This window comes from Colossoma macropomum, unplaced genomic scaffold, assembly GCF_904425465.1.
Source record: "Colossoma macropomum unplaced genomic scaffold, Colossoma_macropomum, whole genome shotgun sequence".
Taxonomy (NCBI): Eukaryota; Metazoa; Chordata; class Actinopteri; order Characiformes; family Serrasalmidae; genus Colossoma; species Colossoma macropomum.
This window is the reverse complement of record NW_023494793.1, coordinates 34,338,270-34,364,195: the sequence shown is the minus strand read 5'-3', so window position 1 is coordinate 34,364,195 and position 25,926 is coordinate 34,338,270. Positions and strand designations below refer to the sequence as shown.

Sequence of the window (25,926 nt, the reverse complement as noted above, 5' to 3'; positions counted from 1 at the left end):
GAGGTAGGCTGTGTCTGAAACGCAGTAAACGTTGCCTACTCATGCAGCATTCTGAGACAGGAAGGCAGCCAGTCATGTCTGAATCCCATGTTTGTGTAACACGCTGCCTGGTGAGGTTCCTCTGTTTGGCCGTTTTCTGAAGGCAGCGTAGACGTATCCCTCACTGCCTTACATATCCCATAATTCTCTGTGTCCACGCCGATGTGGTAGAAAAAAAAGCAGAAAACACCAGCACAGCGCTGCCTTCTAAGGCACTGACTTATGAGACAGCACAGGATGCAAGGGATTGAGACAGCTGCCTTACGTTTTGGACACATTCTTAGTCTAATGCTGACGGCAAAGGGAAGCAACACGTAGCAAGGCTTAGAGCGAGTGTTGACAATACTCTGTGTGTGTACAGCGTAGCTGTGGCCAACTACAGCCGTTTAATAAAGCACAACAACTTGCGCATCAGCTGTGCCTTCTTAAATATTGGTAAACACAACATCATTGTAGTTTTAGATTCTGGTGCACTGATCATGTAATGCATTATTATGACTTGGAATTGCAATTATAACCAAAGACAGAGGAGAACAGTCTTGAGTACCATTGAGGGTGCCATTAGGACCAATCCTGAACAGGTACCAAAAACCATAACACTGGAACCCTTGGTACTGACCTGATAGCCAATGGAAAAGCTCAAGTCCAGCTTTCTGCCAATTAAATATTCTGGTACTTTGTGCAGTAGAAAACGTCCTTAGTGCCGTTGGAGGAAATAAGCAACTACTCCAAATACTTGAAACTTTATTTTTTTGCCCACTTAGGCTGATAAGCCCATAAGAGGTAGAGGTTTGTCTTTTCATGATGTTTGATGTAATGTTTTCCCATCACTGGTTAGCTCATACGCTTTTGGGAATCAGAAACGGCTCATCAACGTCTCGTGTTTCAGTTTAAAGATGGATTACTCTGTACTGTATGAGCTATTGGTGATGAAATCGGTTATTTTCCCCCCTTCTCTCAGTTTCGCCCCCCTTCTCCTCATCCTCGTACTGCCGCAGGGACGGTAGAGCTGAGGGCTCTGTGAGAAAAGTGGACCATTACATCATTGCTATGGCAATAGAACGCTGCCCCCCTCTTTCCATTTCATTGGTGAAAACAAGCCGTCCTTGCGCTCCTATTGGCTGTCGAGGCCGCTTCAACCGCGGTGGCAGAAAAGACGATAGGAGAACCGTTAATTTTCAGAAAATGTATTCAGAAAAGGCCACGCCCCTCCAGTGCTAGGATTGGTTACTAGTTCATACTCGTAAGCAGTGCCTCCAATGAGCGGTCTGCGGTGGAACACTCGTGAATATGAACTACAAACCAGTTGCAGCGCGGGTGGCGGGATGCCATTAGCCAATCAGCGCGCGTTTCAGCGCATGAGGCGCGATACTACGAGCCAATCCGAGCGCAGGGGGCGGGGCTTGTCGGAATACGGGTGGATGGAGAGGGGGATAAAAAAAGATCACAACGCGGGAGAGAGCAGGTTGAATCGTCTCTGCCGGGCTTACCGTTCACTCGCAGCAGGTTTGAACGCCCCAAAACCGAGGTCATGGCTGTGGATGTCGCGTTAAAAAATCTGAAAAACCAAAAATTCAAAAAGTAGAGATGAAAATTGGCTTGATACTGTTTCCCGAGACGCTCTGTGGAAAGTGTCAGAGGCGCGACCGTGACCGTTGGAGCCGTTAGCCGAAGGTAAGGGCGTTAACTTACTTTTAGCACCTTTGCTAATTACCTCAGTCGGACAAGTTGGAAAATATCGATTTATGCTCTATTTTTGTGTGCTAGCTAAATAAAGCAGAAGGGGTATAAATAACCGGCGGTGCGCTCGTATCACGCTCAGTTTGAGTCAAGACACGAGGTTCATTCTCAAGAAGTAAAACAACTGGACCTTTCCGTTGTGGGATCCTCCGGTTTCTTTACTGGCGATCTCCACTGGATCAACGAGATCACATTTATCCAGATCTGCTCAGCCTCCGCGATTCTGATTAATCTGTGTGCTTATAATAACCTGGTGACACAAGGCTGCAATTCATCTTAATAACGGGAGCACTCGCTCTCTGCATCTGTGTTTAGCTCATTGGTTTGTTTAAAATTAAGCTTTATAACGTGTTATTACGTTAGTATAAGCGACTCAGGCCACCTTTGTGGCGCTCAACCAAACTAGTCTATGATGTGTTATACTGTGGGTTAAAGTGTCCCAGGCCACTTTTGAGGGCTCAAACCTATTGGATTCTTCAAAATGAAGCCACGCTATTAAAAAATGGCTCTTTAGAGGTTCTTTAGGAAAGGCAATGGTTCTATATAGAACCATTTCATGCTTAAATGGTTCTTTGCATGGTGAAATGGTTCTTCAGACTGACTGAGAACGTGTTGTATGTTTTTGAAAATGGTTCAGCATAGCACCAAAAAGGCTTCTTCTATTGTTACAAACCTGTAACAACATAACGACCCTTTTGGTGCTATATAGAACCATTTTCAAAAAGGTTCTATGTAGAACCATAAACAATACAATCTCCATCAATCTGTATAACCATTTCACCTTGCAAAGAACCATTTCTGTGCATGAAGTTGTTCTATATAGGACTCATGGTTCTAAATAGAATCATTCCTTTTAGTAAAGAACCCTGGAAGAACCATATGTATCTATATCTAACCTCTAACCGTTATGGGTCCAGCTGATCCTGACTACTTATTAACGGGTTTGGAATTAGACCATATAATGGCTTGTTATAGGAACCCAAACCACAACTGGATTCTCAACCCGATTGGTTTGTTTAGGATAGGCATGTTATAATTTGTTATAATATGCCATAACATATGTTGAAGTGACCCAGGCCTATGATAAAGTCATGCTATATCGTGTTATAAAGTGGACATTTTTGGGCACTCAACCCCCCTGGTTTGTTTAGAATGAACGATGTTAAAAGGTGAACGTTTGCTCCAATTGATGCAACACTATGCCTGTCATGGAGGGTGTAAAACCTATTCACTGTAACAGGAGCTTCTGAGCAATCAGTTACTGTCAATTAACACAAACTGATGTGATTTAAAGGGACGGTGTAGAATGGGCTATTTATAGCTGGAGTACATTTGTAGCATCTTACTGACCCTCTTGCAGGGATGTGTTGCCTCAAAGCAGACTGACTGTGTAGCAGAACTGAGTATCTTTAACAGCAGGCTATCATATTTGCAGTTCCTTAAAATTAATTACAATGCAGTTATTTGTCATCTGTGTTTTTTTTAGTCCATCAGTCACCCTGTAGGCTAAAACATTGGGATATTCGTCCCAGAAATGACGGGTCATTAGCAGTGTTTCTTTTTTAATCATTATATGCCTCATTTACACGATTTACCATTAATGTGATTTAGCTGTTTGACTCCAAAAGTGCTTAAAATTTCCAGCTTTGCATGAAATGTGCTTTCGGAGTTTTAAATAGGCCTGCAGCTCGGAAAGCCCAAACTGTGAGAGCAGAAAGAAAATGGCGTGTGGCTCTAAAAAAAACAAGAAAACAGATGGTAAGAAAACCAGAGACATTGGAAAAGTGATAATTAATATCGGTCCTCTTCACAAAGCCACACATAACAAACACTGCATACACACTGTGTAGAGCATTAGGCTTCTTCAGAGTGTCGTGTCTCCTCCCCCTGTCCTGTCACGGTAAAGATGGAGTGCTTGTTGCTGATGTCTGTACACAGTGATCTGTGTTACTGACAGAAAAGATTCACACCTCAAGACTCCAGACAGGGAACGCACACTGTGAAGTGCGATGTAATTTGGTTGTAATTTGACTGAGTATGAATCCATATACAGTCCGGCCTGTCACATGAAATTTTAGCTGATGATGAACTGCCATGTAAATAATTGCAATTAACAGTTTGTCTTTTTTTGTCCATTGTATACAGCTACTGAAGTACAAGTCTAAACTGGCCAAATTGTCTGATTAGCTGTCTTGCTTGCTAGCTGTTAAAGAGCCCATAACATGGAAAAATGAATTGAATTTTCTCTCTTTTTTGAAATAGAAGACATTGAAGTAATAGGTAAACATTGTTAAAGTTTTGAAACATACCATTCACTCCTCTGTCCATATAATCCAAACAAAGCTGCCAAAACAACCTGTTTTGATTTTTCTGTTTTCATGATGTCATTAAAACCAATGCATTGACACACATTTACATGTAGCAGCGGGATATGAAAAATATCATGTCATAATACTTTAAGACAATTTATGATACACGATACCTCAATATCACAATGCTCCTAGTAGTGCCACATTTATAAATTGCTATCAAATCTATGAATACCATGATGTTTACTTAATGTTTCACATACTACACTGCACCAAATCCAGTTAAACAGGCCTATTAATGCTCTCTTTGTAATGAAACGGACTCGTTCAGTGTTCTTTAAATATGGACGATAGCCACGAGATGCTCAGAAAAGCATATTGTGCATCACAATAACAACATTTATAAGGATAACGATATTGTCGTATGCCCACATCCACTTATCCACCTATTCAGCCTACAGTAGTTTAGCCCCGCCCATACACACTGAAGTTATATGGGTCGTTTTAGCCTTGATTGTTTTTTGAATCAAGCACAATTCAGGACAGCCAGTCAGAACAGAGTTCATTTACATATATTAGTCTTAAAGGCACAGTAACAAAATTAGTCTGTTTAATTCTAAGGGATAAAGAGAGGCTGGAAAATGGTCATGTATAAATGAATTATGACTGTTTTCAGTACATGTGACCACACAAATGTAATAAGTGGACCTTATATAATACAAGAGAAATGTAGGATGTGGGACGTTTAATACTTATTATACAACAATTAGTTCCGGCCACGCAAGCTGATGCACCGCTTCTTTTCGAACTGCTGCTCACGCAACGTCATTGGACAGCTGAAAATGTTATGTCAGCTAACAGACGCCTGCGCTGGGGAGACGCCTGCCATCCTACCCACCCAGAGAGCGAGGCCAATTGTGCTCTCTAGGACTCCCGGCTACGGATGGCTGTAGCATCACCTAAGCAGCGACTTTAACAGCTGTAGGAGACGCTCAAGCACAAGAATTAGTGCAGCGAAAGTATAAATCATATAATGAACCAAGAAATAAGGTAATTGTCCTGAGCAAGAATAGAAATAGAAGAAAACAAAAAGAATAGAATAGGAGAAAACAAGCAGAAAAGGAAAAAACGAGTGTGAAACGAGTTTAATGTGTTGGTTTGTGTGGAGCTGGAGAACAAACTGCTGGCTGCAGCAAGTGAGCGGAGCTCGTTCCTCTGACGTAGCAACAAACTGCTTGTTAAGGAACTATAATTTGGAGGAAGGAACTGCTAACATTAAAACATTAAACGCCAGCTTGTAATAATTACAGCTCAGCTTGTAATAATCAGGTTTGTGCCCTTTTACCTGCAACCGAAAAAGTCATCTTCTTTTTTACGACTTGAATCTAATATCTGTTTAACCATTACTTTCAAAGTAGTTACAAATTAGTTTGTTACCAAGGGTGTAATCATGGTTTCAGAAGGTGTAGGGGGTAGCACTATGAATTTAGAGTCAGTCCGCTCCCCCAACCCCCAACCACACCAACTAGACACACCTTATACACAAAAATGCCTAAGCTAATTTTAAATGGCCCAAAATATGGAAAACCAAAATTTCCTCATATTTTTAAAATAAAAGACTTTTAGTATGTAGTTGTATATATAATACATAAACATTTTTAAAGTTTCAAAAATATACCGTTCACTGCTTACTTTATAAGGAGTGTTTCGCAATACATGGCAGCCAATCAGAACACAGATCATTTATGTAAACATCAGTCTCAAAGGCACAATTACAAAAACGTCCTGTTTAAATCTGAAGGTTAGAAAGAGGTTAAAATGTTGTAAGCAGACCTCAGGGGAAAAAGGCATAACAGAAAAGTAGGAAATGGGCTCTTTAAGTTAGGAAGCTTTTTACTCTCATGTTTTTGTTGACACAACTTCATACGCATAGTACAGCAGTATCTCTTAACATGGACGTTTGGTAGGTGACTTTAGTCACAGGAGATAGTTTACCATTTTAAAAGCAACAAAATCGCATTCTGTATCGAGTTCAGGTTCTGCAACAGCTAGTCTAATGTTAATGTCAATACCAGCTAGTGCTAGTTGATTCACTGCGTTTCACTATTTGTCTGGCTATGATAATAACTCTAATGTTATTGAAGTTAGGTGCTGCAGTGGATTATCCTCTCATCAAATTTCATCTCTCTTCTTCTTTTACTACTCAATAGTTTTGACAGTTTTACTCAAATTGTGCCTCTTCACTTGTAATAGCATTTAGCAAGTAATGTGCAGGTCTCCTCTGCACTCATTACTCCCAGTGTAACCATAGCCCACTTAGCCCACTTATCACCAGTCTAGATATTTATTAATCAGCCCATGTTACAGTTCTGTTTCTGTGATCCAGATTATGACAACTGGGCAGCAAGAGTAGGCCTACGCTGTTTAGTACGGATGCATAATCACATCAGAATCATAGGGTATGAGCAGATATTTGTTGCTTGGATTTGACTGATGTTTTAAACCAGCGTTTTTTTGATGTGTTTATTGTACTCCAGAAGAGCAGAAGGAATATTTTATTCATTTTACTGCGTATGTGACATCTGTAATAAATATTACATTTCTCTGTAATGCTGGTCCAGGTGGATCTAGTCCCAAGATTTCACCCACAACATTCATACATGCAAACTCATTGCCTTTTTTTGAGTGATGACTATGCCATTAAGATTAAGATTAAGAGACCCTTATTAGTCCCACAACGGGGAAATTTCACCTCCGCATTTAACCCATCCGTGCAGTGAAACACCACATACACAATAGTGAATGCACACACTAAGGGGCAGTGAGCACACTTGCCCGGAGTGGTGGGCAACCCTATCCACAGCGCCCGGGGAGCAGTTGGGGGTTAGGTGCCTTGCTCAAGGGCTCATGTACTGTCGGCTCAGGTGATCGAATCAGTGACCTTCCGGTCACAGGGCTGGTTCCCTAACCTCCAGCCTATAACTGCCAAATTCACATGAACTGTATAAATTTGATGATTTTTTTCAGTTTGGGGGTGGGGGGGGTGGAAATCCCTCCTCATACCCAAACCAAACAAAACAGCAGTTCATGGTCATCATTCGGCCAGCCCACATATACAGTGTTGCTTTTTTGTGGAAGATAACATTACCGAAAAGTGAAAAGAGAGCCACATTTCGTAAGCAGTGAGGTTTTGCATGTTCGGAATTCTTTGTTCAATAAGAGTTGGCAAAAAAGGTTAATATGCATACATTAACATTGCGACCAAGAAAATCAGCTACCACTTCATTTTTGTTTGAAATTGATTTTGTGGATTTCTGTTGACTGTCATAATTGTATATAGACCGTATACAAATTACATCACAAATAGCGATCATCAGGGTCCAAGCACAGCATGACTTTTTGAACGCAGTAGGACACAAATGATTGGCAAAGTGGCCACTATTTATGATAGAAGTGGAGTCTCAAAAGAAGATGTATGCTAAATTTAATAGACATTGAACTTTTAACCTTGGTACGGTAAAGATTTTAAGCAAATAAATCAAAATATCTCAAAAACAGTGCATGGACATGACTTGTATTTGCGTAGTTGCTGAACTCAGTGAAATAGTTAATTCCACAGTTCATTTCAGTCTCAGAGTGCACCAGAATTTCCATGTTAAAATCACCAAAATTTTCTCCTAGGAACAACGTCACTGGACCCCGCTACAGGGGATGGGTTTCTGAACTTGTCACCTTTTACACTGCTGATGAATTTTGAAGATTAATATCTGAATAATATACCTCAGGTTTAGTGGGACACATGCAGCTTCAAACAGCTGGAAGAGTGCACTATAGTGCAAAGTCCCTCAGAGCTGCACCGCTTTGTGTCTTTATCCTTTGAGTTAAAGAGTGAAATGCAGGTGCAGTGGTCCCTTTTCCACCCTTTGCGGCTCCAGGAACCCCACACAGTGGTGGAAGGAGCTCACTAAATTGGTTCCCAAACTGCGTTAATCCTCCAGTGGAAGTGTTTGTGAAGGACACGGGGGCACTATTGAATTGCTAATGCCACTCTGCTGCAGAGAGCCTTGTGTAACGTGCGTGATGATTCAGTGTGAAATGACCTGCCTTTCGTGCGCTTGCTGGACATACAGATGCTTCACGGCTGGCTTGAGTGGTGTGGAGGATGTTGTCAGTACTTCAGGCTAATACCCTGAAGAGACTGGTTACGGAGCAGTTCGTTTGGAGAGGCCGCACTAAATGAACTTCACAGAGCGTCCAGCGTTCAAACGGAGCTATGCTGTGGGTGGAGAGAGTGAGAGAGAGAGAGGAAAAAAAAAGCAAGAGAGAGCGCCAGGGCTTTTATATCCCAGAGCAAACGATCATGAAAGAGCTCCTGGGCACGTCCTTGAGCAAGGCTTTACTCCCCCGAGACCAGCTTCTTCACTTCCATCTACTGTATCTCTCCTCTCTGACAATGTGTTGGCTTATCTCTCCTCCTCTACATCTCTCTCTCTCTGTTCCTCCTTCTCCCTCCCTGCCTTTTTGCCCTCCCTATGTTATCACAACTTCTCTATCAGCTCAATCATGAATGATTTTCTTTTTTGCACAGGGGCACGAACACTGCAGCAGAGAGAGAGAGAAGGTAGGAAAAAAAGGGTGAAAAAGTGCAACAGAGAGAAAAGAGAATGAGAAACAGAGATAAAGAAAAAAAGAAAAGCTTCCTTCCATTTTATTTTTATCATTTTATCAGCACGGACTATTATGCAGTCGCTGGTAGTGCTGATGCCTTCATGAACAACCAGAAACAGAAGCTTCAGAAACAGCTGGCTGTTAGATGTTTACTTCACAGCACATATAGACGTTCTATTTATGGAGAGCAGCTGAGCAGGTGGTTTAGGATAAAAAAAGTATCTCAAATGACATAGTAATGGAACTGAAATGTTGCAGGATTTCTCTTAAAAGTCATTTTAAAGTGTAAGTAATAATCCCCGCCCCCGGCCGGGCTCACTGATCTGCTCACTGATGACAGCAGAGGGAACTGAAATTGCCTTTGTCGGCAACAGCAAAGGAGACTAAATACTGAAGCTCCTGAATTTTAATTTTTTTTTCCTTGCAAAAATGCTTATGCTGTTTTTTTTTTGGCGATTCAGACCTGCACTCGCTCCAAAATACAGCTGTAGAGGCTGCTTGATGTTGATGTTTACCATAGGTTTGGATGTGTGATCAATTCTAGCGCACACACAGTCAGATCTGGATTCAGTAGCACATACAGTATCATTTAGAATTTTGGAATCACTGACCATTTTAATATTTTTTTGTCATTTTGTATGCAATAATTCACAAGTATCTCCAAAATAGTAACTTTACAGGAGAGGGCAAAAATGTTCTTTACTTTCAATGTAAGTTAATGGAAAAAGGTTTTGTTCTAAGCAATTTTGGGGCATTTCTATTGGTCCAATCATCATGAAATGAAACACAATGTAAAGGACAGCTGCTGAGCTCAAATGATGCAGAAAAGTAAAAATTACAAAAAATAGAGATACGTTTTTCGTTGGACAGCGATGATATTATAGTTATCAGTACTTTTACAAAATTGACCAACTGCATGTGTCACTGCAAAGAATAATATTTGGATTTAATGCACCGCAGTATGTGACATATGTCAAAATAATTTGCAATTTGTGCAAACATGGTGACGTAGTGTATCATGAAAATTTCTTGAGGTATCATACATGTGGTAAAATTTCTTGAGGTATCGTAAAATTTCTTGAGGTGTGTGTTTTTCCATATCGCCCATATCTAATATGAATGTTTTTCATCAAAAGCTATTCTTAGATGTTTATTCAATATTTTAAGAATTTTGTTAAGAATAGGTTATTACAAGATAAATAACATACTCGATGTTTTTACTTATTACTTATTTTACTTATTTTTACTTCATTTTTAGAAGCAAAGTATTGTATGAACGTGCCTACTATATGAACTCACTCACTCATGTTTAGCAGGCTAAAGATTCTCCATAAGAGGGCGCTGTTAGCATGCAAAAAGCTTTAAGTGCCTTATAAGAGTACTGCTTCCCGAGACACTGTCCTTGTTTTGTCAAGTCATCAGCCTTAAAATTTGATCTCTGCTTTTGAAATACGGACATTAGCTTAATTCTCAGCCATTTTAGAGTCTTAGAATTTCAGACTTTTGATTGGTAGTGTATATAACTTAGTAGAAGGAAATGACAGTGAATAAACAACACATGTAGAGCTTCTTGAGCACCCGTGCAGGCAGAAAACCATGTCTGCTGTCCATGGTGGCACTCTTTGGTCTGGTCAGTGGTGATAGAATGAGAAAAAGGAAGAGGAGTCTTGACCCACGTCAGCTAATTGTTTTGATGCACTAATTGTTTTTTTTTTAAGTAAAATTCTCAAGCTATTTTTAAACATAAAAAAGCTTGGTGTAATATCATGTGTGATCCACTACTGTGTAAATCCAGTCACATTTGTTCTTTTAGTGTATTTATAAAATCATACCAAATAGTGGTACCCAAATAATTGGCATGTAACAATACAGCATATCATTTTATATTGATTTGGCAGCATACTGTATTGCTGTTTCGTGAATAGCATGTTAGGTTGTGGCTACCTAGCATCGTGAGACCTAAGATTTCCCAAGGAATCTTTATTGAATATAAACATTTTTCAAGAGATTTACACCCATAATTTACTGCAAAAAGAAGGGGGTAAAAAGACCTCACCAAATAAATACTGCTTGAGTAATCTCAGTATATTACAGGGACCTTTGTTGAGTGGTCCCAAAATGGAAAGGTTCTAGTTTGGTGGCTTGGTACAGATACCTGCAAGCCTTGGCAAGTATTCATATTTATATTTACATGCCTATCATAGGACTAAAGCAGAAAGAGGTGGGTAACCTCAATACATTGCGAATACATCACAAGGCACTTCTTTTGGGCCTTCCCCAAATGCAAAGACTGATGCAAGGTTGGTGTGTTGGAACAGATACCTGCTGAGACTTCACTCAAAGTGAAGTCTCGGCAAAGACAGCTCTCAAAACTGACATTAAATGTTATTTTTAGACCATGCAGTTTGATTTCATATCAGTATCTACATGCCAAGTATAAGACTTGAGCAGAAAGAGGTGGGGGGAGGATCATACCAAATATACACCTCCTGGGTAACCTCAGGACAATACGAGGCATCCCTGTTGGGTCTTCTCCAAATTGAAAAACTGATGCTAGTTATTGGGTTGGTACAGATACTTGTGACTCAAAGAAGTCCCAGCAAATACAGCTCTCAAAACTGACATTAAATGTTATATTTAGACCATGCAGTTTCATTTCCTATCAATATTTACATGCCAAGCATAGGACTTCATTTTTAATATCGTACCGCCTGCAGTTCTAGTTCACTTCAAATCAGCAAGCGAAAGCATGACTCGGTTACAAGCATGGCAGCCTCTGTATGGAAGTCTTAGGTAATGTCTGAGACAGACCCCGTTAAAAGTACACGGGGAACCACGTTAGTCCTGGCTTGTGCCATAAATTAAGGAGATTATTTATATTCTTCACAAGAGGGGGCGGGGGAGAGCACCTGTCAGGCATCAAGTTAGCGTCAGGAATTTGGGACGGAAGGAGTGTTTGTGTACGTGTGAGAAAGATGGAGCGTGAAAAAGGGTGGGTCAGAGGTGTGGAGGGTGGTCGAGGGGTGTTGACAGAGTGTGACGCTCCAGATATAGCTCTCCACGCCAATTAACAGCTGCTTTCCCACCCCACCCCACCGCGCCTGCTACCAAAAAGGCAGAGATGAAAATTAAAGACCTGCCTGCAGCTCCCTCAATTATTAATAAGTCATCCATGAATTTTTTATCGTCTCCAATACGTTTGCAAATGTGAGAGGCTGTGTAGAAGCATGGCAGATAAGAAGGAAAGAATGCGTGCCGAAGCAGAGATCAGCCCCAGCGCTGTGATGCCTACACAGACGCCCCACCACGATACTCCAGCATGGCTCCCTAATACCACTGGTTTTAGACCAGGGCTACGAAAACAGCAGTATATTTTCTTACTCTATGCTGTTGCAGTTCAGTTCAGTTTATAATGTTGCGAATAGAAATTTTCACATTATTACGGTCTAATAATTTGCTCTAGCAGCGAGACATTGATTTTCCTTTAATGCTGATTGCTTTTCGCAGTGCTCCAGGCCAGGATGATGGGGGTCATTAGTATTGCACAGATGAAGCTGTTCAGGATGTTTGTTTTCAATGAACAAAATTTCAGCTCAAAGATAAAAAATGAACCTCCACAAAAACAGCTCGAAGGTAGAGACCTATCGCTGGTAACTTGGTCTCGTGAACAGCTGGCTCGATAATCTCTCTTAAATTAAACTGTGAGCCAGGCAAAGTGCTTTGCCCGGTCACTAGACTGAGTAACGTAACTTTTTATTAAGAAATGAACTGACCAACATCTGTCCCAGAGTTCAAGCAAGAGCTTTTCTCCCTAGATTGTATTCAATAGCTTTCTTATTTAGCACAGTGGTCTTTGACATGTGGCAGTTCACTAACTCACGCTCACACGGAATCTTTGATCTGTTGTTGCTTATGGCTTTTGCTGTTTAAAAAAGACAAGTACAGCATGATGGGCAGTACGGACTTCATCATGCCTTACATACTGGTGCCTAATGATATGACGTGTTGTCTGATACAGGTCTCTCCACGTGCCATATAAAGTGAACCCAATGAACCTGATGTAAATTCCAAGAGCCTCTGTGATGAGATTTATATGATGAAGATATGTGGTTGTGTGAACATTAGATATTCAAATGACTACCATAAAGACCAAAACAACATAGATTGTCTCTTTTTTCTTGTGTCATATATACATACGTATGTGTATATATATATATATATATATATATATATATATACACGTATAATATATGTATATATATATATATATATATATATATATATATATATATATATATATAATAAAAAATCGTTGCTGTCAGGACAAAACCTTGTATCTCCATTTTTTGTTGTTTTTCATTTTCTGACATAACTTGAAACAGGCAGTCGTCTTTTATGTTGTGTCCAAATTTTATGGTGAACGGAACAACAGAAATGGTCTAAAATTATCCAGGAAAAACGATTTCTCCATTTACTTTCATTAAAAGTTGAGAACGTTTTTCCTTGTCCTGTAAAGTTGCCTATTTGTGGATACAAAGTTTTGATGAATTCATTAGTGTATTATTTTTATATTAATAATATATTAACAATTATTAACAAGTATACAAAATCTTGACATCATTGTAACGTTTAAAGTATTTTGGGAACTACAAGAAGTTATGACGGAAAAAAAATGGTTAATATTAAATTATAAATTGCAATCTTTTTTATAGTATTTTCTGACGTAAAAATGACTGCGCAAAGCGAGATTTGAATATGAGGCATTCTGGGTGTCAATTTCATTAAAAGATTATTCTAAATGTTATACAGCTTTATCAGTAATTATGGAATAATTTATATCACTGTGTATCAAAAAAATATAACGTTTACAGCTTCCTAACTTCCTCCTGAATAGTAGTTTAACCTGCATATTAGTTTCATAGTAGTTACCAAATCATTTATAGCAGTTACTGAATAATATATTTTAAAATTAAAACATGTTGCACTGCTAGAATATTAGACATGTTATTTGTCCCTCTGTGATAATGATTAATTGACAAACTATCATTATGTGGATTCTCGTTCAGGGCTGAGCAATGAACGTTCGTTATGAACGCAGAAGAGAATTTTTTCTCGATTTTAGCTGTTAGTCAGACAGTGTTGGCAGCTCAGAACCTGAAGGGCTTTAGTTAGAGCGATCAAAAAAGCAGTGTGAGAACCAGCCTTGTATTGACGGAGAGTTCGGCTGAAACATCACAGACCGAGGCTTCAAGGGGAAGAGGATATGGAGGCATTTCATAGGCCTGCTGGCGAAGAGCGTGGCACGCTCTCGTTAGTGTGGGACTAGGTCACGGGGATTAGGATAAATCTGTCACTCAGAGTTACCCTAGCAGACACTGGAACACAGCATCCGAGGATAACTTCAGAAAGTTTGGGTTCAGCAGCATTAACTTGTTAAAGGAGGTCTTGGTTATTTGGGCTGACACCATTTTATGAGGGTACCTCTTCTGTCGAGTAGTTGATTACGTTCCTTTTGTCTGACAAGTAATTAAAGCAAATCACGGGAAAGTTGTTTGTTGGTAAATATGTGCAGTGAAATCTGAACACACTGTCAAGGAGATAATTAGATTTCAGGCGTCACTTCAAGCTTTTAAGATTTGGCGTTAGTTTCAGTAGTTCTTAGAGTCATTCTTTCTCTTGTCGTGTCACTACTGCGCTGTTCTAGATTAGTGTTTTCCAGGTTCTAGTTCAGTAGAGCCATTGTGCTAGGCTTGAGCAAATTGCCAGTGGTATCGTGAATCACCAATATATCGCATCCATCGTCACTGTGAATCAAGTTGGGTGATTTAAATGTCAGAAAATGTGCCGTCCATGGCTTTAAGATGCAGTACATCGTTTTTTTCTCATAGTCAGTTTTTTTTTTTAATGCATAGTACATGTCCTACAAGGGTCCTATTATGTTATCTGAGTTGAGAAGTTTCTATGGCAGCGTGAGGCAGCATTTTTCTGTTTTGCCATGGCCTTGCTTGCTGAACAGACAGAGCCTTGCTGTAGCTTCCACACAAAAAATGTTTTCCATGACAAACCATGAACTTTGGCTTAAATTATTTGGACACTGTGGTTAAAACAAAAAAAGACAATTCCATATAGCTCAGCCTAGTAACAATAATAAGCTAAAAAAAAATACCAGTATGTTTGCTAACCTTATACGGAAAGCTTTAGCCATTTCATTATTGTTTTTATATGCTGTTTTTTATTGGGGCAGTTCTGCATGATTTTTTGAGATGAATAAAGCTCCAATCATGGGGTCTGTTTTATCTCGGCACGGCCGTCTTTGTGGACAGGTGTGAAATGTTTTCACAACAGGGGGTTCTCACTAACTTTAACTCATCATTGCTCGCTAGCAGCTCAACTCAGAGTCACAACTTTTCACACACAGAGATACAACAGTGTCCTAGCTAATCTGACAACAGAGTTAAGGAAAAAAAACATTTTCTGGAATGGCCAATGTGGGGTCTTTAGAAAAAGGTTTAAAATGTACACAATTTCTTCTTGAACCTAAAAATAGCTGAGGTTTCTGCCACTGTATCACACAGCTCCATACGTTCATTTATAATAACAACATGTCATACAAGGTTGAAAATCATATAGGCAGGTCTATTTGAGATTACTTAACAAATAGACTTCCATTATCTGTTAGCTACATTAGCCTTGTTGCTACAGCGGGAAACTAAAGAAGCAAACTTCAGACAACTAGTGCAATTAGTTTCCACTGTTGTTAGCTTTAATGATTATAAGTTTACATGTCAACATGGAAACTGGCTGCATTTTCATCTGTTGGGTAGAGACAAGTATATGTAAACACACACACACACACATATTGGACAGGTCTGTGTAAACATAAAGAGGGAAAAAGGAAATGCTTTTATTGAGACACATTGTGAGTCTTATGTAAACAAGAAAAGTTCTACTACTACTTAGTACTACTGACTAAAAGGTGCTACAACACCTTTAGAAAGAGGCAATGAGTAATGTTTGTTTATTTAATGTTTGTTAACAACATCTTTAAAAGGCAACAGTGAGTACTGTTTATTTATTTGATGGCGGTAATATCATCTTTAGAGGGCAGCATTGAGTAATGTTTGTTTATTTGATGGTTGTTAATATCATCTTTAGAGGGCAGCAATGAGTGATGTTTGTTTATTTGATGGTTGTTAATATCATCTTTAGAGGGCAGCAGTGAGTGATGTTTGTTTATTTGAAGGTTATTAATATCATCTTTAGAGGGCAGCAGTGAGTGATGTTTGTTTATTTGAATGTTATTAGTATCATCTTTGGAGGTTATCAGTTAGGAGGTACTAAGTATGGATAGCTAAGAGGCAAGATGGCTAATGAGCCAATTTTACCACTTAAGGTTTGTACTTACAGTTGCGTACAATGAACGAAAAAACAGCTTTCAATTGAATTGCTAATTGGAATTATTTATATGCCAATAAATGTAAGCTAAAATTTCATGATGGTGGCAGGCCTATGTGAGGTAAATGAGAAGTGTATATGTGAATTTTGGCCCAGCCGTCGCTTTAGGAATTTAAAATAGGAGTGTTAGTGCAGGGAAAATAATAACATTTTCAGTGCAGGGAGACTCACTCCAGGACAAGGATGGGGAAACTTTGTTCTAGTTGAATTCCTCTGGTGTGTTTTTGTCTGCGTTGTAAGTCTTTGGCTTTAATGTTTTTTGAGACCGTTTTAAATTATTCCCTCCGATGTGCATCTGTGTTCCAGATGCACTTCTGCTGTCCCACCCCACTTCATCTCTCTCTCTTTTTCTCTCACTGTCATTCTCCTTCTCCCTTTCCGCTCTTTTTCTCGGTCTCACTCTTTCACTTTCTCATTCTCTTTCCCCTCCCTTTCCCCCCTTTTTTCTCTCTCTACCTCTCTCCGTCTCTCCGCGTTTCACTGAACGCTGTGAATAGTCCCACAGCGCGCATCACCAACAGCAGCCCTAAGGGTTGGTCCCTTTTGCTACTTCCTGTCAGGTTGCCATGGCATCAGGCAAGGTGGCCCCATTTCCTGCTGTGCGGAGGGGCCGAGAGGGGAACGTCCTGAGCGAGCGCGCCGCACGCTAATGTGATCAGACAGGCGTGCTAGAGACCATCACACATCCGAGGCAGAATGGGCCACAGCTGATCCACTCTCAACGCAGCTTAGAGCGCTCAGGACGAGACTCCAGAGCTGACACGGACACCAGAACTCACTCTCCCGCCCGGTCGACCAGCGCAGGCAGGCACCTCATGGGGCAGTGGCCAAAATAGATACCAGAGTGTGCCCTTGTCAAGAGTAGTGCTCAAAGACATACGGCAGCAGTTAGGTGTGTCATGGACACAGAGAGATTCTCTCCTTCAGAGAAAAAGGAAAGGCAGGTCAGGTGGACAGCGGCCACTGAAACAGCCTCTCTCAACTCGGTCAACTCATGCACAGCTTAAAGTGATGGTCTAGTTAAAAATGTACACAATTGTCCACTTAAATCAAATGTAGCTGATCAGCCAAGGCATGTTCCAGTTTTGCACTGGAACTAACACATAATGGAAGTTGATTATAAGGGAATTCCAGTGATTTTTCAAAATTTCTGCATAACTCATTGGAACGTAAACAAATTCACAGTGTTTTGATGTATAATGTTGCATTGTAGAGAAATTTGCTTGCTTAGATTTTCTTTACAGCAGTGGTTATAGGAAACAAGGATTGCGAATTTAGCCATTTTATTTACGGCCAGTGAACCTACACGCCTTCTGATTTTTTTGTATGTAATGCTGATGATGGTAAAATAGTGGTAAATCTGAAAAAAATAAATTTTCATTGGGTATTCCGCCTTACGACACCCTGTGTGTTCCTCTCCACACAAATGGATTTTAAAAATATGTTTTACACCAAAACTTTATCTCATGAAACCATTTCTCAGCCAACAGTGTATTTGTAATAACTTTCTGTGAGGCAGCGTTTAAGCGCTTCAGATGTCTGGGTTCTTTCAGTACTGTGGTGAATAATTCTGACTTGGAACGTTTTTTTTTATGCCTAAATCTCACTAACTTGCCTCAAACCATGTCAACTAGTCAAGTCATCTCTTATGCTTATGTGGTGTCTGACACTGTATGACATACTACCATCTATAAAAATACACAGACAAAATACTACGACTGTATGATGTACATAGCTAATAGCAGTTACAATATGTCATACAGTGTCAGAAAACACACAAGGAAGTCTATTCGAGAGAATACACACAGTCTGAGACACGTGTGGGACGATTTAGGCAAGGCAAGTTTATTTATATAGCACCTTTCATACACTATGGTTATTCAAAGTGCTTTACAAATGAGAACATGCAAAGTTAATTCAGATTAAAATGTAGAAAGATGTAGAATAGAAATTAAAAACGTGATTAAAACATGATTAAAAGCAATAGATTTGAAAGAAGAAAATAAACATTAAATTAAAAATCTAATTAAAAATTAAATTAGGATAATAACGTGCCATTACAGGATGCAAGTGCAAGAGAGCTAACAGTGTTTTAAACTGAGCTGAAAGCTGCTGAAATAGGAATCTTTTCTGGCAGCCATCACTTGTTAGCTACATTAGCCTTGTAGTCCATTATTGTTGCATTAACTAACGTATCATTTCCGGTTCTTTTACCCTATTTTCATTCAGCCTAAAGAGTACGGTGCTGTGTGAAGAGGCAGAGAACACACTTCTGCAGATTTTAAGGCACAATTTCTGTTTACTTGCTGGATGAGTTTAACATATTGGGGAAAAAATAAAACATTAAATGTGGCCTGTGCAAAAGCTTTATATTTTATGTTTTATTTTTCCCAGTTCTCGACAAATAACTAGAAAATGTGCACTAAAATGTGCAGAACAAAGCACAATATGTAAGTTTATTCCCTGTAGAGAACGTAAACTTATTTTCACCTAGCAAATCAACAAAACATGTATTTTGACAGATGTTCAAACCTTTGCATACGACTGTATGTTCTAAAAAAAACCCAACAATATTTGCATACTACATTAAACTCTTATGGCAAAAGAAGCAAGGAAAAAGGGTTTTCACACGATATGGACCCTTTGCTAAGACGGATAACCCACCGGATGATGGACCTGCCTTAAAAGCTGAGGCTGCTCACGAACTTCCACAAAGCAACCAAACTAAACATTGCGCCCAAGGGCCAGCAGGAAAAATCAAAGGCGCGCTGCACTAACATAGTGTGGGAAATCCCAGAATCAGAATGTCTTTGAAAGCTCCTGTCTGCAGACATTTCTGGGTCACTTTCTCTTATACCCCCTTTTTCACCCTCCCTCGCACAACATCGTGCACTCTGCCGCTGGCCGGCCGGCCGGCCCGTTCATCTCCCCCTCCTGACGCAACCCTCCGGGGAGTCAATTTGTGTGCACTGCTTGAAAGAAATCAGTGCGTGGAGCGGGTGGGGTTTAGGGAGCGGGGGGTGGAGGTGGGTTGTAGAAGGGTTGAGATTATTCCTGTCTTGTTTTCGTTTTCATTGCCTGCTGCTTCTTGAGCTTCACTGGCTTGTCTGTGTCCCGCTTTTTGTCTGGAGGATTCCAAACGAGCGCGATTCTACTGAAGAGAGAGACGTTCACAGAGTGGGCACATTAAAGCAGCCGGAGACCCAAGCAGGCAGAACAGGCAGTCTGTTCTACATGTCTGTGAGGAATATGTCGGGTTCGGCTTGTCAGCTGTTGCCCTCACATGTGAGTCGCTAAAACGGAGACAGTTGGGGTTTGGTGTCTCACAGCTGCAGTGTGGCTCTCGACAGCTCTGACTTCTGAGGGGACGTCCGCTGGGAAATATGATTGATTGCATGGAGGTTGTAGTCACCCTTCTGTCACTGACGATTTTTTAATAAGCTGCCTGAGTAGTTTATTGGACCAGTTATGGAGACATACGCTTTGCAATATGACAGTGATACAGTGATAAAAAAAACTCATAAATTTGATTAAAACCACAATCAGGGATTACAGGACAGCACAGCTGTGGTAACACCAGCACTGAGTTTTCTAAAACAGTTAAGAATTGCTGTTTACAGAAGTCAATTTACATATGAAGAGAATTTCTTGGTTAAAAAAATAAAATTTACACAATTTTCCATTTACCCCAGACGTAGTAGATCAGCCGATGTATTTAGATAAAAGATTTGGTTGACCGTTGACCTCTAGTGTTTGTAAGCCTCTTGGTGGATTGGTTAAACATCAGTTTGATGTTTATCCAAAATATTTCTTTAAAGCTTTATGATCAAAATGCTTGTTTATATTTTTTCTTTGTAAACACGACTCAGAAAGACTCATATTTGGGACTTACAGTGGTGTTTCTCATCAAAAACGGTGTGAAGAATCGGTGCGGATATATCAGCCTATGTAATTTGAGGCAAAGAAAACAGCTTTGTAATAGGACTGAAAGAAAAGTTGTTTTTATATCGAAATCACAATTCGTCTTAAGTTTTAAGAAGGGAAACTTCATAACACAGAGCTTCTGAACTGCCTGGAGACAAATGAGAACAATCAGAGGCAACCAAACCTCCATGTGTTGTGACATCACAACCACAGCTTACTGACAGTCTGGCAGACTGCATTCAGGGGGTGAAGCCTCAAACCAGGAAAGGTCAATATTCTGGTCTTCACAACAAAAAAAGGCCTGAACCTTAATTTATAGAATTTAATCACAAAAAAAGTCGCAGTTGCAAAATCAGTCAGAAAAATTGCAGTTAGAGTTTTCCCCCAAATCGTTCAGCCCTACTTTGTAAGTCCATGATTGTGGCTTAAGCAAGCTGATTGTTTCCTGCTCCTTTTTCCCATTTCCATTCACCTTAAAGAGCATGGTGCTGTGTTGTTCTACTGAAGAGGCAGTTACTTTCACATGCATCACTACTCATATTTCTATGCTTAATGAGGGAATTATGACCTCTGGTTGGCCCTTTGCCAGAACCAAAAGCTGCTTTACACATTGATGTTACTGGAAATCAGTCACAAAAATCATAGAACAGTGCATGCCATGTGCCCAGACCTACTGTAAGTTATCAATATGATAAATAATTTGTATAATGTTTGGTTTGGAAGTTCTATTTTTGTTTAAATCAATCAAGCCTGAATTAAATCAATTTAAATTGAAGTCTGCTTTTATAACGTACAGAGGTGGAGAGGCACAGGCAACTCTTCAGCGCCATGGTATAATTTAGACAAGTGTTTTTCACTCCCACAGCACAGCACTAGAATGTCTGGGTAGTGATGCACCTGTATCCAATATTTTTCATGCACATATCTGCTGATGCTGATACCATTGCCGATACATAAACATGTCTGAAATGGAGAAACTATCCTGGTTAGCATTATTGAAAAATATAATGTGTTTCTGTAAAGCTACAAATGCAGTAAAATGATCAAAATGCAGACATTTTAGAGGAGTAACACAGCATTACCTAAACATTCTGCTGTTCAGGAGTTCAGTAAATACATCATCAAATATTGGTTTGAAATATCATTTAAAACTGAACATCTTGCCAATGTCAGACTGTTTTTCAAATATCTGCTGAAAATGTTATCATTCCGATATCTTATCATTGCGTCTGTGTTTATTCTTACTTAAAAAAAGAGTGGGGGAGGGGTGGGGGTGCAAAGGGACGCTATCCCCCAACTAAAAGTAAAAAGACAAAAAACACCCCACCCCCTTGTAAAACTGCCATCCCTCTTTCCATCCCATTTGAATTAATATGATTGCCTTTGAGATTGTCACAAACTGTTTATATTAATAGTCGGCTGCAGCAAAACTCCCGAAAGGGTTCTATTATGCTATTAAAAACACATTGTCTTGGCAATCTAATCACACCATAAGAAGAACGATAGCTGGAAAGGTGTTTTCCCCATGCTAAAAAAGATAAAGTACACCAAACCACTACCGCACCAAGCCAATTACAATTTGGCCACTGATAATACACCTTCAGCTCATCAGCTAATTATCAAGGCCTTCGTGCGTTAAATTAGGTGTTTTGGTGCAGGAAACACAGTAAACCATGCAGCGTTATGGCCCTCCAGGGCTAGACATGAAGAACACTGGTTTAGACGTATGACGATTCGCTTTGTAGCAGCGTCTATTAGCATTCTCTAGCCTCCAGCTCCCCTCCTCTCACTTTCTGTCAGTTCAGTTTAACTCATTAGCGAAAAAGTGGGAGTTGCTAAGTGTGTGTGCATGGTGCCACAGTGTTTTGTTGAAGAAGATCAAGTTCATCATCAGAGATTAACACTTCAACCTAAGCTATGCGTTCATCACAATACAAAAATGTAAATTTTCTATTTATGCAAATGTATTTTTAGTCAGTAAGACAGCTTATCTTATGCTTAGCTTATGATGAAGGATTCAGTTAATCAATATTTTCTGAGCAACATTTAACACAATATATTTGTTTTGCCTCTCATATCCATATGAAAGCAGTCTTTGGGTCAGGTGGGAGCTGATCCTTGGTTAGCATTGACACCATTGTTTGATAAATTTGTGCAGTTAGATGTTGCACACTTAAACACACTTTTGAGCTTTGTGATGCCCGGGCCCTGAGGTTATTTTGTGTTGTGGAGATTTAGAGTGAAATAAAGTGCTTTGAAATCATTTTTACAGCATCCGTGCTCACTCTGCGTCCGCCACTTTATAGTTATAGGCCCTGGGAGAGCCGTTAGACTCAGCGGTTACAAGATCACGCAGTTCTTGCAGGCTCGCTTACATTTCGCGAGAGTATTGAGATAGACGACTCTGAGAGACTCAGGCTTTGATGTGTGGTTCCTTTTATCTGCCTCTCTCTCAGTGAGCCTTGGCAGGTGTATTTTTGCATGCGAGCGGCCACAATGCAGTACACTCACAAACGATTGCACTCGCTTTGACCAACATGAAAGATAGCTGAATAATAAATTATCACTCTAAGAGATCCTTCCGCCCTCTGCCAGATTTGGAAAGTAGATAGAAAGCCGAATAAAGCTAGATATGTCACTGCAATTTTTATGCATTTTAGATATGTCACAGTTGTTCCTGTTTGTAACCTTAAAGAGAGGAGACCTGTCAGTCCTTGAGTCCTTTTAATTTGAGAAACCTCATTTTTTTTTATACATTTCTATTGTAAATTTCTGTTCTTCATACATTTCTATCGGAAAAAAGTTGGAAGCCTGTCAGTATCAGCAGATGTTTAGACTTGACCGTTATTTCATGATTCATTTTTCTGTATTTGCAACCTAATAGTTGTAAGTGTTACAATTCTCTGCAATGCTAAACCAGCTATATTTCCCGACTTTAAATGTTTGAAAAGTTTATATATCTTTATCAGCATAAGCCAATACATACATGAATAATACTGGATACCAGTATCGCCTGACAATTCCCATATAGGTACATCCATCATTTGCAGAGAATATATATATATATATATATATATATATATATATATAAACACAAATGTAAATTTACAAACAGAATCCAATTAAGAACATCCATTTCTTTCTTAAAGATAACTTCTTTCTTTTCTTTCATTTCTGTTTCACAGGACTGAGCGAGCCGAGGTCTTTCCTCCATTTTGTAGAAGTCTACCTTTCCAAAGCATCAGCCACTGAGTGTGACCAGCACTTGAGATTTCCCCACAGATTCCCAGCATGGAGAGAACTGCCATTTCTGCTTCACTGCTCTCCGTCTGCCTCGTTTTGGCTGTGTGTCGCTGTTCCCTGGCGGGTTCCTTCTGCCCGGCGCAGTGCGTTTGTGAAACCCGGCCGTGGTACACCCCTCAGTCGGTCTACCATCAAGCCAAGACTGTGGACTGCAATGAGCTCCACTTAAGCGCCATTCCACGGAATATAACTGCTGACACTCAGGTGCTGCTTCTCCAGAGCAACAACATCTCCATGGTGACCTCAGAGCTCCGGAGTCTCATCAACCTCACGGAGTTGGACCTTTCTCAGAATCACTTTACGCACATCCAAGATGTCGGATTGGGTAACTTAACCCAGCTAGTCACCCTTTACCTAGAGGAGAATCAGATTAAAGAACTTCCCGATTTCTGCCTGAAAGATTTAGTCAGCTTGGAGGAGCTTTATATAAACCACAACCAGATATCTTCGATTGGCCCAAATGCCTTCTCTGGCTTAGGGAGCTTGCTTAGGCTTCATCTCAACTCCAACAAACTGGTGGCTATTGACAGTCAATGGTTTGAGTCTCTGCCGAACCTCGAGATCCTCATGATAGGTGAGAACCCCATACTTGGACTGCAGGACATGAACTTCCACCCCCTTTCTAAACTGCACAGTCTGGTGCTGGCTGGCATGGGCCTCAGGGAAATACCTGCTGGAGCTTTTCAAGGACTGGAATATCTGGAGAGTCTTTCGTTTTTTGACAATAAGTTGACAGCCGTGCCCAAAGACGCCCTCCGCTCTCTACCAAACCTGAAGTTCCTCGACCTTAACAAGAATCCTATTGTCTCTATCCAGGAGGGTGATTTTCAGGACTTCCTCCACTTGGAGGAGCTCAGCATGAACAACATGGAGGAGCTGGTGGCTGTGGAGAGAGGCGCGTTTTCCAGTCTCCCGCAGATGGCCAAGTTGGAGGTTTACAACAACCCTCATCTGTCCTACATTGACCGTGCTGCTTTCCACAACATGGGTGGTTTGCGCACTTTGCTGGCCCACAACAATGACATCACCCTCCTCCCTCATGAGGTTTTAGCCTCTTTCCCCAACCTGGATGAGATAAGCCTACACAGCAACCCACTCAGGTGTGACTGCCTCTCAACCTGGGGGCCAGTCTTCGGTAACCAGTCGACTCTCAAGCTTTTGGAACCCCAGCTTACTCTGTGCGCCTCTCCTCCGCACCTGATTGGGCACTCACTCCAGGAAGTGGTGTCAACCAACTGGAACTTGGCCAGCAACACCTGTCTGCCACTCATATCCCTGCATGCATTCCCTCCTCAGCTTAACGTCACGGCTGGGCAGCCCTTGACACTGGACTGCTGGGCTGTGGCAGATCCTGTCCCTCAGTTCTACTGGGTGACCCCCACAGGTGACAAAGTAACTTCGGAGACTGCATCCACAGCACTGAACGAGGGAAGCGTGGGCGCTAAAAAGCACAGAATGCAAGATCAAGGTGCTCTGGAGATACTCCATGTTGAACCAGAGGATGCCGGTCTCTATACATGTGTGGCATGGAACGCAGAAGGTGCGGATACTCGGAGCGTGTCGGTATACGTGGACAAAAGCAACTGGCAAGATGATCGGCAGAGAGCAGGCCTGCAGTGGGGGGTGAACACCACAGGAGCTCTGGTTGTCTTGGCAAAAATCATCCATGCACAGTCTGTAGTACTGGAATGGAAAGTATACCCATCTGCCCCTGCCTCAGGCCGTGAGTTGCCGCAACCGAAGTGGCTCAGCGCCACTATAAAAATCGACAACCCTCAGATCAGCTACACAGCGAAAGTCCCTGTAGACGTCCAAGAATACAACCTCACTCACCTGCTGCCCTCCACGGAGTACCGAGTCTGCCTGACCATGTCGTCCGCGGAGCAGCAAACCCAGCATTCCTGCATCAATGTCACCACCAAAGAAGCCAGCTTTGCCGTGGAGATGGTCGCCCAACCGAGCAACGTTGCCTTGGCAGCGGTGATGGGCTCCATGTTCGCCATCTGTATCATGGCCCTGCTGGTGTTTTACATGGGTCGACGAATAAAGCAAAAGTCCTGTCACCACTCGCTGAAGAAGTACATGCAGCACGCCACCTCTATTCCCCTCAACGAGCTGTACCCTCCCCTCATCAATTTGTGGGAGAACGAAACGGAGAAAGAGAAGGACGGCTCCGTTGACCCCCAGAACTCACAGATAGACACCTCAAAGACGTACATGTGGTAGTTTCACGAGTTTCACAAGGAACGAGTAGAAAAAGACACTTCAAAGTATGTATGGTGCTGTACATAGATAAGTATGTAATTACTTACTAAGATGTCATTGTGGAAGATGTATTTTTAGATTGTATTACCTTCCCTGGCCGAAAACACTACTCGGCTGCAGTTGTGAAATGGTCGTGTACAGAGTAGATGAATTTTACAAGTGCCCAGCCAAACACCCCTGCAATAAGCTTTCTGAGAACAGTTTAACATTACGCATGCAAATA

At 40.8% G+C, this 25,926-nt stretch overlaps 1 protein-coding gene across 1 annotated transcript; it reads left to right on the top strand.

Annotated features, from left to right (window-relative positions):
• The first annotated feature begins 1,465 nt into the window (after positions 1 to 1,465).
• si:ch211-180f4.1 (uncharacterized protein LOC100144405 homolog) lies at positions 1,466 to 25,807 on the top strand. The gene is made up of 2 exons (XM_036579346.1): positions 1,466 to 1,713; positions 23,321 to 25,807. The coding sequence occupies exon 2, from the start codon at positions 23,427 to 23,429 to the stop codon at positions 25,662 to 25,664; it is 2,238 nt and encodes a 745-aa protein (XP_036435239.1). The 5' UTR covers positions 1,466 to 1,713; positions 23,321 to 23,426; the 3' UTR covers positions 25,665 to 25,807.
• The last annotated feature ends 119 nt before the right edge of the window (positions 25,808 to 25,926 follow it).

What these genes read in the sequence shown, in the direction of transcription:
- si:ch211-180f4.1 (XM_036579346.1), top strand. Translation starts at nt 23,427, where the DNA reads ATGGAGAGAACTGCCATTTCTGCTTCACTGCTCTCCGTCTGCCTCGTT.